An 18,978-nucleotide genomic window follows, 5' to 3' on the forward strand; every position below is an offset into this window, starting at 1 on the left:
GTTCATGTGCACATAAAGGCAGGCGTCCCAAAACTTTTGGCAATATTGTGTATGTAGTACTGCAAGTTGTCATTGGAGATTCCGTCCCTTAGCCCCAATTTTTGCATTTTCAATTGTGTAAATTATGCATTTACATTCCATTGAACACAATGGCCAATCAGAGGTGTTTACGAATCCGCTCAACAGTGCTCAAAGTGTCACGTTTTTTAAAATTTCAGTACTGATTGGTACCAAGTCTGTACTTTTGACTCATAACGAGATTTAGTTTATAGAGTTAAAGTAGGCAGGTGTGGGTCGTGATATTTCGTTCTTGCATTTTTATTTATCTCGTTTTTGTGCTTGGCAAAGAGACACATCATTACACACAGCTACACACAGCATAGAATTTTTAAAACTTCCACATTTTGGTTGTCACTACCTGCATATTTCGGGAGTTAATTCAGTTGTAGAATTTGCTTGTCACTCCTGTAAATTACTGAACTGTGTGTGTACAGAACAGGATTAAACACTAAAAGGTGAATTGACCTCTGAATTTAACTGCAGTGTGTATGTGCCATTGTGATGCCTAAATATAATGTTCAGTCATGAAACTCTAACAATCACTGACTGGTTCTTTCAGTACTGTGACACCAACCAATCAGACATCCTTCCTTATCCACGTAGCTTTATTTATATCGTATCCTAACTGCGATCAGCACGCCGCATGATATGAGAACTTCTCAGCTTAGAGATATGCTAGGGGGGGTTCTGTCATCTTGCAGCAGCCTTTCATTTGTGTTATTTTGACTAAGCTGAACAAATTATGTATTTGTTCAGCAGCAGCAGCGTAGCAGATCTTGTCTGCCAAAATCAAGCCTATGTTCATTCCATGCTCCATGCCAATAAATGCTAGTTGAATTCTATTCACTCCAAGAGTTGTCATGACTGAAATTCACTTGTAGCATTTAAAACTTTTAACAATTTATTGTAACCAGCAGTGGCAGTTGTAGGAATGAAGTTATTAAATGTCAGTTCATTTGAGCACTTGAATTTGAGCTATTCCTCAAATCACTGTTTGATTAGAACATTCGAGTTAAATTATAGAAACTCAATGTTTTCACTAAGCAAATCAATTGAGATTGTTGTTAAAGGATTTTTTGGCTTTTCTAATCATAATGTTACTTTTTAAATGTCAATTGTGACTGTAATGTGTGAATACTAAACTACAGAGCTTACCTCTGAATCAATAGATCTCATAGCCTGTTGATTTATCTAAAAAACAAAAGATCATGTTAAATTATTTGTGCTTGACCTAATTCATAAGCCAAGCCTACACCTTTTTGTGACATCACAACCAGCATGTCTGTAATGCACATGATTATCCCAGTGCCTTTGCTTGGTAAACTCTGTTTTCATGTTCCTTTATCAAAGGCCAGATCAATGGCAAGGCTGACCTTAAACACATATTTGAAAATTGTACATTATGAAACTGTAATGTATACGTGTCATTCTTATTCCACAAAACAAATGATTTGCATTGCCTGCATGTCCCTCCTGCCAATGAAACATTTATTAATGTGAATACCAATTGGCAATCAATAAACATAACTAGAGCGCCTTCCTATATGTAAACACGCTTCTCAATGAACATATTGACAGCGCTGTGTTGTGTCCAACCTGAACAATTACAGAGCCGTTTCCTGCTGCCTTGCTCTGAAATTGATTTCTCTTTGAAGTTCCCAATTTTTATTTTAGCATTGTTGGTGTAATGCTAAACCAAACAACCTATTTATCAAGCTTTTTCTTCTTCTTCTTCTTCTTCTTCTTCTTCTTCTTCTTCTTCTTTTTTATGGTCAAATTGTCCATCACCAATGGAAATTTTATATTTTATGTGTATTATATATACTTCTGTTCAAAGGTTTGGGGTCAGTGCCATTTAAAAAAAAAAAAAAAAAAAATCAGTCTGTTATTCAGCAAGCGTGCATTAAATTGATCAAAAAAGAAAAAAGGGCATTAATAATGTTATAAACAATTTCTCTTTGAACTACATGCTTTTGAACTTTCGATTCATCAAAGAATCTCGAAAAAAAAAAAAGTTTCCACAAGAATATTATGCAGAACAACTGTTTTCAACATTGATAATAATGCAAAATGTTTTTTGAGAAGCAAATCAACATATTAGAATAATTTTTGAAGGATCATGTGACATTGAAGACTAGAGAAATGGCTAAATTATATTATATTTCATAATATCACTTTTTTACTGTAATATTACTGTTATTTGGATTTTGGATTTGATTTTGGATTAACGTTGTGTACATTTTGGGACTTTTTATTTAGAATACAAAAAGGTTCTATCTACAAAGTTAAATGGAATGCAAAAACTTTAAAGCTCAATATCTCAAAACTGTTCAGAATGCAGATAGAACCTTATAATTCCAAGTGGATGAATTGTTATGGTTATAAATATTTTTTTACTGTTATAATTTTATATTGCGTGATGTAGATGCAGTCAAACCAAAATTTATTCAGATACCTTGAACATTTCATTCATTAATACAGTTTATTCACTATAGTTAAAAAAAAAAAAATGATAATAAAATATGACAAGATCTCAGAGTTAAACTGTGTCAGAAAAAAATCATCTTAATTATGTTAGATAACACTGGTCAGGTCAAAGTGTCTGAATAATTTTTGGTTCCAAATTTTTTATCAATTTTACTGGTAGTCCACTGTATGAAGTATTTTTGGGTATAATATGTCACAGTTTACTTTATTTTGCTAAGTTCACCTCTTCATTCAGTACTCAGAATGTAAAAGAATTCATTCCAACTGTATTTGTTCTCTGCCAACTTCCACTTTAGCTACTGTAAGCGAAACCAAGCTTTAATTTCCAGTAAGTGGATAGTATAGCATAAGACAGTACTTTATTAATCCCTAGGGTGAAATTGAAGGTAAAAGCTAGTCTCCTTTGGCTTACATTTTATAGACTGAAGTAAAAATATTGGCCTTGCTGTACAGTTTTTGTCGTGGAGTAATGTGTCCTAAAAGACCTGATGGTAATTTACAGAGGTGTAGTAGGGAAGCGCAAGGCACAACCTAACACGGGGATAGTTGTAACACATATGGTTTATACTTCCACATTTGCTGGCATGATGAAACTTAGTGTATTTGCTAGATGACACATTGACATTATAGAGAAAAAAATGCGGCGAAATCTTTGGAAGATATCACTGAACATTTATTTAACAATAGCAAAACCTATGGGGCATGTTGTCACATTTCACTTCTCTTCTTTCTGGGTGAATAAAGATGAAAGTAAACACTATTCATGAATCAAAGCCACATATTTGTACCAGACATGTGTGAAATTAATGTAGAACAAAAGAAATTCTCTGAAACCTAAGTAGATTTACATAAACTGAGAAAGTCAAAAAGCGTTAGGTTGTGCCCCGCTCTCCCCTATCTCTTTCATTGCCTCTACTGTTTTTCCCATAGGTAACATTTGAAGTGGTATTTTTCATGACTAAATGATGTAAAAGTCCTAAACAACAGGCTTTCTGCCATGTTTCTGCAATGTTTTGATTGGATCCTCCGGTGGCTCCCATGCCTGGCTAACTCAGCACACCGACACAGATGTAGAGTGGGAGGGTGTGATAGAGTCTCTCTGTCTCTACCTGATAATAAGACATCATGAGGATACGTCTGTCTCAAGCTGAAGATAGAACATTCTGTTTGGGAAGCTCGATATATTGTTGTGATGTTTAGGATATGTATTTCTTCTGCAATGTGACATCCATGGTTGATCTGCTTACAGAGTTTTCACAGGTGGTTATCGGCTTGATCTACAGCTGATAGCGAGGCTTTCGGTAGATCTGTACCTTGGGAATTTGCAAATAGAGAAGCAACTGTTGGTTTTAAATAGACATGTTTTCAATTTTGCATTTGTGCATCACTCAATGGAAGCTTTTACAAAAGTGCAGTTTGAACGGAAAATCATGGAATCATCATATTGAAACAACTAAAAATATGCACTTAGGATGCGCGAGTTAAACAAGCAAATCTAGTAGCTAGCTATTTAACACTAAAACACTAAAAATACTTACATTAAATAACCTGTTGTTTAAAATCTTGATATTTTACTCTGTGGTGCATATACTGTATTACCACATTTTGGGTTCTGCTTTTTAAATTGCTGACAAAGTAGAAGTGCTTGTTTGTTCACCCAAAAATGAAAATTACTCACCCTCATGTCCTCATGTTCCACAACCATAAGACCTTCGTTTATCTTCGGAACACAAATTAAGATATTTTTGATGAAATCCGAAATCTCCTCCGTAGACAGCAATTTAACCACCACTTTTAAGGTCCAGAAAGGTACCAAAGACATTGTTAAAATTGTCGATGTGACTGCAGTGGTTCAACCTTAATTTTATGCAGGAAATTCACGCCTTGTACAGTAGATGGCGTTCAACACTCTTAAAATAAAAACAATACAAAAAATGAAACACAAATGTGATGTTTATCTAAAATGATTTTTTGCTTATTATTATGGTTGGATTGGATCATTGAAGGTCAGCAGCAAATCCATTGGTTAATAAAGTGAGATTAAATACATAAAGTATTAATTATAGTTAAAAGTGTATTATTTAATTATTGCAGGTTTGCATAATATTCTGAATTTGCATTTCACTGTTTTATTTTCAGGAATACTGAAAGTGATTTTGTAAATGCTTTAGTTTAGAACTACAATAACCATCATATTTACACAGCCTTTACTCCCAATTTCTCTCAACATGGGGAGGTGTCAAAGTCAATGAATGGGAAAAAAAGTAACTTGCGTTACTTATTTGAAAAAGTAACCTGTTACTTTACTAATTACTCTGAAAAGTAATCTGCTTTCTTGACTTGAGTTACTTGTAATACATTACCCCCAACACGGATCGTAAATACGAGTTTCCTAAATAAAAATTGGAAATTGAATGCATAATTGAAGCTCTGGGAAGCTTGGGGATAATTTTGATTATCGCGCTTTGGGCGGACCACAGAATTTAAACATGGCTGAAGGGAGAACGATTGCTGCTGTGACTGGTATTCTATCTTCATTAGTTTTTTCCACAACAGCTACATCTCCTTGTCTTATCATTAAATAGTACATATTTACATATATGAATAGTAATTTTCCCAATAAATAGGCAAGAATAAAACTTGTGGCAAGAATAAGCAATGATTCCTGTTCTTTCTGATAACAAAACACATGAGTTCGACAAGCTTGTAATCACAGCTTCAGAAGTGGGAGGTAGGAAATTTCCGATAGCAAGTGAATGCAGCATAAGTGCACATTGCAACGCCAAATGTGATGATGATGTTGTTGTGTAGTTGTTGTTATTTTATATTTTACTTTTTTTTTGTCCTAAAATAAATTTAAACCCACAACACACATTTCCTCTGTGTCTCCCTCTGCAGGTAATTGACATAATTGTCCGTCAGCTCCAGCAGTGATGGATTTGAAGGACAGACAGCAGCGCTCTCTGACACGGGGTCAGTGCGGAAAGGATCTGCACTACGCCACATGCTCTCTGGACAATGAGAACTGTCATATAGTGTCACAGAAATCATACAGTTCCAGCAAGAGGCTGAAGGCCTACCAGCAGGATGGACGCCTGCGCTATGGAGGATGTGTTGCGGAGTTGGTGCACCAGGAGACAGAAGAGTATGTCAGACAAGGTAAGATTGTTGCTGTAATTAATATTTGAATGGAAGAAATCATACTGATAAATATGGAAGCTATACTACAGGTACATCACAGTTACATTTTGGCAAAATTTTGCGAGCAAAAAATGTCTGTTGTCTATTTTCAGTGCCCTCGTGCGAAATTGGATTCACATGGATTCCTATTAAAATGACTGGATTTTATTTTGTTTGTTTTATGTTTTTGTTTGTCTTTTCACTTTCATCCAATGTAACATCATATATTCAGGTTTAAAGCAAATAGTGGACTATTTCACGAATGTACACTATTGTTCAAAAGTTTGGGGTCAGTAAGATTTTTTAAAGTTTTAAAAGAAGTATCTTCTGCTCACCAAGCCTGCATTTATTTGATTAAAAATACAAACAAAAACAGTAATATTGTGAAATATTATTCCAATTTAAAACAAGCTGTTTTCTATGTCAATATACAGTAAAGTGTAATTTATTCCTGTGATCAAAGCTGAATTTTCAGCATCATTACTCCAGTCTTCAGTGTCACATGATCCTTCAGAAATCTAATATGATGATTTGATGCTCAAGAAACATTCATTATTATTGTATTGAATGAATACAGTTTATATTGTTGAAAACAGTTGTGTACAATTTTTTTTCAAAATTCTTTGATGAATAGAAAGTTCAAAAGAACAGCGTTTATTTAAAATAGAATATTTTCTAACATTATAATTGTCTTTACTGTAACTTTTGATCAGTTTAAAGGATTAGTCCACTTTTAAATGCACTTTTCCTGATAAATTTACTCACCCCCATGTCATCCAAGATGTTCATGTCTTTCTTTCGTCAGTCGAAAAGAAATGAAGGTTTTTGAGGAAAACATTCCAGGATTTTTCTCCTTAGAGTGGATTTCAATGGCTACCAACAGATTGAAGGTCAAAATTACAGTTTCAGTGCAGCTTCAAGGGCTTTAAACGATTCTTTATATTTGCTGAATGTCCTACGCCTTCCCTATTCTACTTACGGAACGAACGCGGCGCCAGTTTTGTTTTTTTCCGTAACTTGAATAGGGAAGGCGTAGGACATTCAGCGTAAGCGTTATGAAGAATGCGGAAGCGGAAAGTACGTTCAAGGCGATATTTTGTTTATAAAGCATAAACGGTTGTATTTTTTTCGAAAATGACCGATTGATTCGCTAGATAAGACCCTTATTACTCATCTGGTATCATTTAAAGCCCTTGAAGCTGCACTGAAACTGTAATTTTGACCTTCAACCTTTTGGTAGCCATTGAAATCCACTGTAAGGAGAATAATCCTGGAATGTTTTCCTCAAAAACCTTCATTTCTTTTCGACTGACGAAAGAAAGACATGAACATCTTGGATGACATGGGGGTGAGTAAATTTATCAGGAAAAGTGTATTTAAAAGTGGACTATTCCTTTAACTCATCCTTGATGAATAAAAGTATTGATTAATTTTATTTCTATCCCCAAAAATAAAATTACAATTCTTACTGACCCCAAACTTTTGAACGGTAGTGTTTAATGTTACAAAAGATTTAGATTTCAGACAAATGCTGTTCTTTCGAACTTTCTATTCATCATAGCATCATGAAATAAAAATTTAAATAACTGTTTTCAACATTGATAATAATCATAAATGTTTCTTGAGCATCAAATCATCATATTAGATTGATTTCTGAAGGATCATGTAACACTGAAGACTGGAGTAACGATGCTGAAAATTCAGCTTTGCCATCACAGGAATAAATTACACTTTACTGTATATTGACATAGAAAACAGCCGTTTTAAATTGGAATAATATTTCACAATATTACTGTTTTTGTTTGTATTTTTAATCAAATAAATGCAGGCTTGGTGAGCAGAAGATACTTCTTTTAAAACATTAAAAAATCTTACTGACCCCAAACTTTTGAACGGTAGTGTATGTGCAATTCTTAAGTGCATGTTGGATACAGCAGTCTTTAGGTCAGAGTTTTCTCATTAGTTGGGGCTTTAACACAAATGCCATCATGGATGAATCATGGATGAATGTTATCCATTTTAACCCACATAATCCCCCTGTAATAAAAACAGAGAAGATGATTTTCTGTGGTAAGTTTTAATTTGCAGCTATTGAAACTTTTGATCTGTGTGCACAGAACTGTGCTAATGTTTCAAGACAAATATTTGTGAAAAGCTATTGTTCCTTGCATGCAAGTGACACTGACCTGGTAAACACAAACTGGATTGGAGCAGAGTGATTTTTTTTTAAACAAAAAGACCCCCACCATTAAATCTACTAATTTAAGATAAATGAACTAGCTTAATGAAAGGATTTATTTTATATTAATGAACGAACCTGAATACATTAGACCATGGTTCCCAACTTATTTTTTGGTCCTTAAATTTACACGGAAGCACCCTGCATTCATGTAATTTGATTGTTATTAGCATATTCAATTATATGCCATTTCACTTTTACAGCAAGGCCATTTATATCAGGAGTGATTTCAGTGATTGCCATGTGAATATCATTGAGCACTTTCAATTTGTTTTGTCATTTTGATCACAACCAGGAATTTTTACAGAGAATTTTCTTTCTGAGAGAAGCTGTGTTCTGTCTGGTATTTAGCCATGACTTTATTTGCCTATCAAAGTCAGTTCATCAAGGACACATTCTTGAATTGAAAAACTAGAAATTGAATCTGCTAGGTTTTGTTTTGCTCAAATTGATCTTGCTATGAAGTGTTAACCAGTTATAATTACAGTTCGACCAACTGACCTTATTCAGTTGCTGCACAGAAAATTGATTTTAAAAAAGAAGTTTTAAAAACTTTGTGCCATGTTGAAAGCTGTCCTTACAAACAGCTTAAGCCAGATTTGTCAATATCAGATAAAGAGATAATACAGGTGAGCTGCAGTGTTCAGTCAGGAACCTTCATCCTTTCAGTATATGAATTAACTTTTCTCTTTTCATCTAGTTGAAATACTGTGAGTGGGTTATATACAGTTTATATATAATATATACAGTATATAGTGTTATTGCTTTTATACTACAGTTTTGAAGGTGGAATAAAAAACCCTCTTTTGTGTGGAACTACAGATTCAAATCTCAGTTGACAGTTTAGTCCAAGCCTCCGTTACTAATTTTAAAATGTCACTTTAGAACTAGTAACGAAGGAACCCTGAGTTGCCTCATTGAAGCTTATTGTAGTTAGAGTATTATGAGAAAGAGATCAACTAAGCGAGTGTATTATATACAATTGATACAGCATTTATTCTTAAGGTCAGTCTTACATTCATAATAAAAAATCAGTTTGAATGTCTGCTGATGAAAGAGATATCTTTGTCCTTTTAAAGGTTATGGCGATTTCCCATGACAGTCACTGCATTTGTCGGATGGGTCTTATAAGGTGTTGTTTAAAGTAAAAATAAAGCCCTTTTTTACAACCTTGTTTCAGTCCCTTTCAATATTAAAGTGTTAGTTCACCCAAAAATGAAAATTCTGTCATTTATTACTCACCCTCATGTCGTTCTACACCCGTAAGACCTTCGTTAATCTTCAGAACACAAATTAAGATATTTTTGTTGAAATCCGATGACTCAGTGAGGCCTTCATAGGGAGCAATGACATTTCCTCTCTCAAGATCCATAAAGGTACTAAAAACATATTTAAATCAGTTCATGTGAGTACAGTGGTTCAATATTAATATTATAAAGCGGCGAGAATATTTTTGGTGCGCCAAAAACAAAAACAAAATAACGACTTATATAGTGACGGCCGATTTCAAAACACTGCTTCAGGAAGCTTCGGAGCGTTATGAATGAGTATGTCGAATCACCAGTTCGGAGCACCAAAGTCACGTGATTTCAGCAGTTTGGTGTTTTGACACGCGATCTGAATCATAATTCGACACAAAAGATTCATAACGCTACGAAGCTTCCTGAAGCAGTTTTTTTTTTTGTTATTTTGTTTTTTTGGCGCACCAAAAATATTCTCGTCACTTTATAATATTAATATTGAACCACTGTGCTCACATGAACTGATTTAAATATGTTTTTAGTACATTAATGGATCTTGAGAGAGGAAATGTCATTGCTGGTTATGGAGGCCTCACTGAGTCATCGGATTTCAACAAAAATATCTTAAAGGTCCCGTTTTTCGTGTTTTTTTGAAGCTTTGATTGTGTTTATAGTGTGCAATATAACATGTGTTCATGTTTCGCGTGTAAAAAAACACAGTATTTTTCACATAATTTACTTATCTGTATACCGCTGTTTCCACTGTCATAAAAACGGGCTGATGACTTCCTTGTTCTATGAAGTCCCTCCTTCAGAAATACGTAACGAGTTCTGATTGTGCCAGCGGTTCCTGTGTTGTGATTCGACAGCTCTGAGTGCACCGTGCCCGGAAAGGTCACGCCTCTTACCATAACATGGAGATGCATGCGCTCAGTGTTATTGTAAACATGTCTTTAATTTTACTCTATCAATTTGAGCCGGAATCAGACCCGGTGATTGGACTGCGGGATGAAAATAACAGCGTTTCGACGACATGGCGACAAACACACTCTACAAACGCAACTCTTGTGTATTCCTGTGGGCGGAGGTTAGTCAAAAAACTGTTTTAGTGACGTCATTAAAGAAGGAAGTAGAGGGATGTAGTCCAAACTGGCCGTTCGATGTAGGCGACTTCTGTTAAATAAAATATCTCGCTTGGCATTGAACTTTGAGCTTTAAAATTTTACAGATTTTATTTATACTCTAACAACAACATTACACACTAACTAAAGTTTGAAACATGGGATCACGAAGAACGGGACCTTTAATTTGTGTTCTGAAGATGAACGAAGGTCTTACCGGTGTGGAACGACATGAGGGTGAGTAATAAATGACAGAATTTTCATTTTTGGGTGAACTAACCCTTTAAAGTCTTTGCTACATATTATTTATATAAAATAAAATATTTATTTAACAATAATATTTAAATAATAGCCATTATAAAAGTATGTGAAGTTCAATAGTAAATAAACAAAAGCAAACAATTCAGTCAAATGTATAAAAGCAGTGCTCTAGTTAGTACAGGATTCCAGTTAAATAAAAATGTAAACTTAAACTTAACTTTGCCTTAAGCCAAATCGATTTGATCTGGTACTGGAACAAGTAATATATTAATAAGACCAAAGATTGCTCTTTTGATATGCCCAAAACTAATTATATCTCATGTTTAACCACTATCTACGTAAGCGGCAGGTACATGAGTGCTGAATTGCTGCTGATGGCCTGGATCTCCAAAAACGTCTAAATAAATGTTTAAACAGGGGCTATGTTTCTATATAAATTGCATATTTGAGATCTAAACTACATTCTAGCCTAAAAAAATACATTTTGTAACACAGTAAATGTAGTATTTGTAAAATGATGGTGGGTTTGATCCTCCGCTGAAGCTCATTGTGAGAAATGCTGCTATTTCCGTGTGATATTAGTAGATCTTTTTGTTGAATTTTTTTTAATCTCTTTTGTGTCCTTGCTGAATAAAAGTATTAATTTCTTAAAAAAAAAAAAAAAAATCTTACTGACCACAAACTTTTAAACAGCAACTCTTCTACTTTGTGGTCAGTAAGATTTTTATTTATTATTATTTTTTTTTTAAAGAAACACTTTTATTCAACAAGAACACATTAGCTATACTAATAAAGGAGTAAATACATTTTAACATTTTAAATTCTAATAATATTTACATAAGAGGTGAGAGACATAAAAGGCATAAAAAGAGACCTAGAGGAATAAGAGGAATTTAAATTTTTTTATTAAAAAAAATTAACTAAATAAAAAATTTGACCCCAAACTTTTGAATGTGTATACAGTATTTATGTGAAGGTATTTGAATTTGCTTTTTCTAATAAAAAACTGTAACAATATAAAAATCAACTGGTCACACTTGCAAGATTTAGGTGAACTGCAACACAGTTAAAATGGTGATTTTTTTTTAAATTTTAATTTAATTTATTTATTACATTTTCTAACCTCAAATCTTGATGTTGAATAAAACAAACTCATGTACATTATTATTAATCAACTACCCTTTATTATTACTCTTGATTTTATTTGGGGTTTTCCACTCTCTGTCCAGATTGCACCCAGAATCAACATACGGTTATTTTGTCTGAATTCCACCAGCACAATATTTCTGTGGAGACTCACAATACAGCCTGAAGCGTTTTTTTGTCAGGTTTTGATTTTGGAATGTCCAGGAGAGGGATACTGGCTGTAATTCAGTGCTTTTCCCCCCACATGCTTCTGTGTTTTCCATAGATGCTGGCTCAGGTGTAGATCAAAGACGGCATGAAACAGAGAATCTTTTAATAGTCAGAGATGAGTTGTGCCCCACTAGCAATGCCCACATCTCATTATAGCAAAGTTTCATCTACCTAAAGCAAGAGGTGACCTTGTCGTCACTTTTCTCCTTCACCGTGCTGTAAAAATAGCCCAAACCGGTGAGACCGAGCTGCACACTGCTGCCTCATCTTCAGAGTGGATCAGACAGACTGAGACATACAGAGAGAAAATGATAGACACAGAACCAGGATTAGCAGTCTCTAGCTTTCAATAGCCTGAGGTTTCTGGTTCACATGCTTTATTATTTATTTTTTATTTTTTACCTGCCAGCTGTAGTCTGCTCCACATTACATCTGAACAAACTTGCCATGGATATGCTCATATGGCTGAGGGAGGAGTTTTTGGTTGTAGGACGCTCCAAGCTGGTGGTCCATGGCCGTAGTAGATGTTCAGGACTCCGCAGGCAGCTTTGCCTCAGTAAAGGCCATATGGCGAGGGAGCTTCAGAAGTACGGGAGCACTCGTTATGGACATTTGCGGGAAGGAGTGCTCTGCCTCTCAGGCAGCCCAAAACCCTCATATGGTCCCTTTAGTGCACTTTTTTCCAGCACAACATCTGGTAGCATGTGCTTATCGTCCTCCATCCAAGCCCTTACTAAGCAGAGCTGCTCCAAACATAGCAGAACATTGAGATTACAGTATGGGTAATGTGGGTGAACGGGGAAGCCGGAGAGAGGATGGAGGAGAGTAAATCAGGAGGAAAGCAGCAACTATATCCATCTCTGTGACACTGAGATTAACATCCAGCTCGGATTATGATCCAATCAGAAATGATCTGGCGATATGGATTACTGTTTATACTTGGTATTGACATGTCATGTGGCAAATGCATCACTGGTGACCACTTCTGATTGGATTTTGTCAAGTGGATAGTCTCGGATTTCATGATTGCACACATCAGACCAGTCTTTTATCTATTATATTATATTATATTATATTATATTATATTATATTATATTATATTATATTATATTATATTATATTATATTATATTATATTATATTATATTATGTTTTATAATTACTATTATAACACCGACTTATCATATGTGTACGGAGCCCTGCACATGACATGCAAGAAAAAAAATTAAATTGTGCGCACAATTTACTAATTCGTTCCCTCGATTTACTAAATCGTGCACATGATTTATAAATCAAGGCAACGAAATAGTAAATCGTGCACACATTTTAGTATATCTCGGGAACGAAATAGTAAATCGTGCACACAATTTAGCGTACTATTTTTTTTCTTGCATGTCATGTCCAGGGCTCCGTATATGTGTAACATGGGTGCACTCAAAAACAACATCAAGCTGGATCCAAGTTTCCGTCCAGTTTTTACGATGTTTTGTTATCGACATAGCAAATATGACCAAATCCAGTTGGCCTTTTAACAATAAAACGGTGTGCATGATCCCTAAAAAAAATGCATTGTCGCATAAGCTTTGTTATATCGCTAATAAAATCTGCCTTTGAGCAGTTTTCATACATAATTTTGCGTATATAGCAAATTTGTATCTTTGCATCCCAAATATCCGTAAAATGTACAGAGTAATGAGACAATTGAAATTCGCCAGTACTGCTTATTTTCACATATAATGCTATTAAATATAAGAAGATGACGACAAAGTGATGCAGCTTGTCTGAGAGGACTTTACTGCCTTTATTTGACGAAGCGCAGGTTTGGACACAGAGCAGCTCATTTGTCCTGTATGCAAAACTTTAGCGTCCATAAAAAGACCGGTACAGTGAAATATTCAGTCTTTGCATATTGCAACAATCTTTAACACCTTGAACATGCAGAACAAGGCTTCACTTTTCAGGAATTTTGCGGCACACTTGGAGCAACACCACGAACACGGACGCTACATGTATAGGCTAATTCTGTCATGTGACACCACATTTATTTGCATTAAAGCCCTTTTTCTCGACAAAAAGTTTTTTTTTTTTTGTGACATTAGAAGTATTGGCATAGAATTTATGCACTAAAATTGAGAAATTTTATCAACAAATGACATTTCCATCAGCTATATCGCTAAATATTTTGAAGCGCTAAACCTTTTTTCGCAAAAAAAACCTTGGATGGAAACCTGGCTAGTGAGTTTAATGACAGAATAAACATAATCTAACACTGAGACAGAGTGAGCACACCAAAACATACAACCATGTAGGACAAGAAAAAACTCAAGAAACACTTTGATATAAATACTAGAGGGGTTAATAGGCAAACAAGACACACTTGGGAATTATCACTGAACTAATCAACTAGAAAAACTACAAAAAACAGGAAGAAAGTACACACAACACATAGGCCGAGATCATGACAATATGGCTTCAAAAGACTTGGAAAAGTATTACTTTTATGATACTTTTTTTTTTCTTGATTAGCTTCAACTGAGCTTGATTAGCTTCAAATTAGCTTGATTAGCTACATGGATCCAAGAGCTACATTAAGCTTCTTAATTAAAAACATTTCATTTTTCATGGAAAAACGAATTGCATACAGGGTTGGACTGGTGTGAGGTTGAGTAAATATTGACATTTTTCATTTTTGGCAAAGTATTCCTTTAATTCTAGGTGTAAATGGGACCTTAAGAGTATTGGCTGCAATGCTTAAAGCTCACTATACTAAAAGGAATAACTAGTCTGTACTTCTCCATTTTAAAATTTGCTCTCCCACATGAAGGCTAATTTTAGATCTGCATCATATGGACTTGTCGCTCAAGATCAATACCAATGTGACTGCATTGCTTTCAGGCTTTCGATTTGTTTGGAGTAAGAATAGGTGGTTTAACAAGCTCTTGATGGGATTTTCATCCATATTACAGCCGGCGGCCGTCAAAGCTGACAGAGGGAGCTTGCGATAGTATAGTAACTCTCATGGTCTTTAACTGACAATGAAAAGCAGATTATGTTTTAATGCAGTTCTAACGTATTCCTACACCCACCGCCTGTAACAGGAACTTTGAAATATTGTGGGGGTCCAGGTGAGTCTCCATCGCAATTAGAGATCATTTCCATGTTGAAGAGGGACATTAGGCCTCTGCTACAGAGTGGTGTGTAATGGGCAGTGCTTGAGATGTAATATTGATGGGAGCACTCTAGTGGAATAAGAATGAGAATGCACTGGGAATGAAAAGCTAAAATGAAGTGGTGAAAATGAGTTAGCTGGTGAACAAACACCTAAACAGAACTGATTCGTTGGCAGTAGCTTTTGATGTCTGTGGTGGTTTTTCCATTCATGGAGATGTTGACCTTGAGTACAATGGATTGCATTTACTGTATGAGCATAATTCTTTCTCTTCCTTTCATTCTGTGATGCCCTTGACTGTCTCATTTCATTTTTCTCTCTCTGTTTCTCACTTATTCTCTTCCTCTTCACTCTCTCACTCTCTCTATGGTCAATGCAATGAAATATTTAGTTAGTAGAATTATAAGTCAACATGAATTGTGAATGATTCAACTGTGCATGTTATTTCAAAGCAAAAAAAACAAAAAAAACTTTTTGGGTTGTGGGCTATTAAAGGGATAGTTCACTCAAAAATGAAAATTCTGTCATCATTTACTCCCCTCAAGTTGTTCCAAACATGTATAAATTTCTTTGTTCTGCTGTACACAAAGGAAGATATTTGGAAGAATTTTTTTAACCAAGCAGATCTCGCCCCCCTATTGACTACCATAGTATTTTTTTTCCCACTATGGTAGTCAATGGGGGGCAAGATCTGCTTGGTTACAAACATTCTTCCAAATATCTTCCCTTGTGTTTGTGTCTATCAGTTTAGTGAGCTCGGCCCAGAACATTTTACATATTTTTGTTCTTTTGTTTTTGAGTTTTGACAAAATTGTTTTTGCCTGATTTTACTATAAAGTGTAAGAACCAAAGAGAGGACTGAACAGTGCACTTAAACATGATGTCAACATTTAATTTGGCAGAAGTAGAGTTTTAATTACTCATCTGTTCTTCTTTTCTGCAGGCAGTTTCTTTTGTAACAATTATATAACGGCATAATTTGTTGTTTGCATGTCACTGCATGTGTCTGTTGGATTATGTACCATGGTGTTCTTGAGAAACGAGTCATGTTTGAAACTTAATGTGTAAACATTACAGCTATTTAGCATTTGAATACAGTATGAAGGAGTAATACCATTCTGTAAGATCTTAAATATTATTTAGTCAGCAATATGCTCTCTAAATCTGAGAAAACAGAGATATATTTTGCAGCTGTGGACTGAAGGTGCTAAATTCACGGCAAGGCAAACAATTAGCCACAAATGAACTGAAAACTAAATCAGTTCTGGGAAAGACATAAATTATGAAAAGATGAATTTTCTAATTCATCAAACCTGGCCACAACACAACATTAGCATGGAAATAATGTGGTGTGAATTAAAGCTGCAGTCTGTAAGTTTTGCCTTGTTGTCGCCATCTCTGTTTGAAACTTGCAATTGCAGTTATTTGTGGAATTATCATCTTTACGTGGGTTGTGCATCGGCACGGCTCCTCAACACGGATGAATCTAATGTTTGCTGTCAGTCACCACATCGGTCTGGATACTGTACTTCTGAATCACAGACTGTATATCTTGGAAGTATGACCAAAATAAGAATTTTCACCGGAAAATGTCATCTGAACAAGTAACATGTCTGCCATCTTTGTTCTAAGCATTACAATAAATCGCGCTGCCAACGGTGATTAAATCTAACGATTGCTTAGTTCGGATCATGCCAAACTGTGCAAATTATTATTATTATTGTTATACTTTGTTCTCAAATTATTAATGTTAACAACATCAGCATTGCGTGACTATGTGTATTTAGTAGGGCTGGGTAAAAAATATTGATTTCTCGATTTTAATCGATTCTCATTTTTACGAACCAATATCGATTCTTAAATCCCAAGAATCGATTAGTCTAGTCTGTTTTCAGTTGATGAATGAGCAGAACATGTAGCGCCTCCCATCCAATAAATCGCAATAATCTAATAATCAAACATGATAATCGCAATAATCAAACATGAATAAACATCTGAAGGTATGTTGAAAGATACAGTACAACTTACCGAAAATCCGTATCATGTCTCGTGTAATAGCTCAATCAGTGTTTCAACCTCGGAAAGACGTCAATAAAAAAAACTTAAAAAATGTTACGTAACGTCACATTTACCTCCGAAAAACATATTCAGTGACCATAAACTCATTAGTCAGCTAGAAAAGTGTACTCTAGAAAGCAACAATCTGATAAATAAATTTCTGTAGCCACTCCCTGGTCCGTAGTGTTTTGTTTTTGACTATGGGTGAATCTCCAGTTGTCTGATGATTGTCATTTGGACCATTTGGACACCCACCAGTACCGATTTTATTATAAAACATTATTAAAAGATTACCATTGTAAATTGGGCTAAGGTAAGGAGATAATTTTGAACACTGGCTGGTTACGTACTTGCTCAAAAATTAATTTTGGAAAATTGTTAACCAAAAAAAGTTACGGACTGCAGCTTTAAAAAAATGTTTACAATACATGTTCTTTATCTGCTATAGGGTCATCTTTTTTTCCTGTGTGGATGTAGAATATCTCTTACTGTTGGTTAGATGTTAGATGTCAAGGTTAGATGTTAACCTTGAATGCTGCATGATAATCAGTTTTTTTTTTTTTTTGATCAGCATTGATCCCAGCATTGATCCCTGAGGAACTCCTTACTGTCTTCTGTAGGGATAAGAAAAATACATTGTTTCAACGTCCTGCTGTTTATCTCGCCCCTCGCAGTATGTGGCTTTGATATGGTTATCTAGTGAAGCATGGGCTCAAGGGCAGGTCTGCTATAAACCATGCCAGGGAGCATCTCACCTCTTCTCAGCCCATCTTTCAGAGATTTAGTATTTGGTCTTTAGTATCACCAAGGACAATGATGTCCTTGGATTAGAGTTAAACATTTTATAATAATAATAATAATAATAAAAATATATATTTTAGATGGAGTCTAAGAAGTAGTTAGCCCAAATCTCAAAAGCGAACATTTTCTTTTTTTTTTATTCACTCTATAGCTTCTGAGAATTAAAAGTTTTAAATGTGCTGTTCGGTGAAAGAAAAAAAAGTTTTTTTTTAAAGAAAAGGGCATTGGCATTTTGCTGCTCTCCTTGCACTCAAGGTAGCCTATTAGTCTCTTAGTCACACCCAGCACCTGGACTCTCACAGTTTTTAAGTCGGCTCATTTGCACAAGGCAAATGGTAAGCCAGTGGAGTGAACCCTAATTTCCAGCCCCCCTCTAGACCCTAATAGGCTCTAATGCAAGTATCCAGGGGTTCATAAGCCTTGCAAATTAGACTGGCAATCAAAATGGGCTCTTTTATGAGGAAAAAATGGTGCCTTATGACTTGTATAAAATAAGCCTCTTGAAAGCCTGATTATCTTCATGCATGTAAAAGAAAGGTTATTTCTTTTTTTCTTTTTTGCCCCATTTTTGTTTTTTAAAAGTAATGATGTGGTAGCTTTAATAGCATTACCTTTGGAATAATTTCAAACTTGACGCAATGCAACTAAAGGTGCTATATTTTATTTGACGGCAAGATTATCAGTGAGTAATTAATTTAATTTCAGTCTGTTCAGTCTGTTTGTGTTCCATAGAAGATATAAACTCAAAAAAGTGTAAATGATGACAAACTCTTATCCAAAACCTAATTTACTGCCTTACTACCTACATAGGCAGCTGTCTTTTAAGGGAGCATCCTAACCATCATAGAACCTCAGAAGGCAGTATGTCACTTTGCACAGCGGCCAGAGGGATTTTCAGCCATTCCTCTTCCAGAACAGTGGTCAGGTCACTATGTGATGCAAGTGGAGGAAAACGTTTTCTGATTTGCTCGTCCAAAATACCCTAAAGTGGCTCAAAAATATTTAG

The 18,978-nt window shown here is 35.0% G+C and overlaps 1 protein-coding gene across 2 annotated transcripts in view; it reads left to right on the forward strand.

The window, feature by feature from the left end:
- Positions 1 to 18,978, forward strand: part of tenm2b (teneurin transmembrane protein 2b) — a 319,786-nt gene that overhangs the window by 60,659 nt on the left and 240,149 nt on the right. For both annotated transcript variants that reach the window (XM_048165628.1, XM_048165629.1), the window contains exon 2: positions 5,446 to 5,706. In XM_048165628.1, coding sequence (XP_048021585.1) covers positions 5,481 to 5,706 — 226 coding nt within the window. In that variant the 5' untranslated portion in view covers positions 5,446 to 5,480. The remainder of the gene's footprint in view (positions 1 to 5,445; positions 5,707 to 18,978) is intronic.

The sequence above is a fragment of the Megalobrama amblycephala genome, linkage group LG18 (genome assembly GCF_018812025.1).
Source record: "Megalobrama amblycephala isolate DHTTF-2021 linkage group LG18, ASM1881202v1, whole genome shotgun sequence".
Classification (NCBI taxonomy): Eukaryota; Metazoa; Chordata; class Actinopteri; order Cypriniformes; family Xenocyprididae; genus Megalobrama; species Megalobrama amblycephala.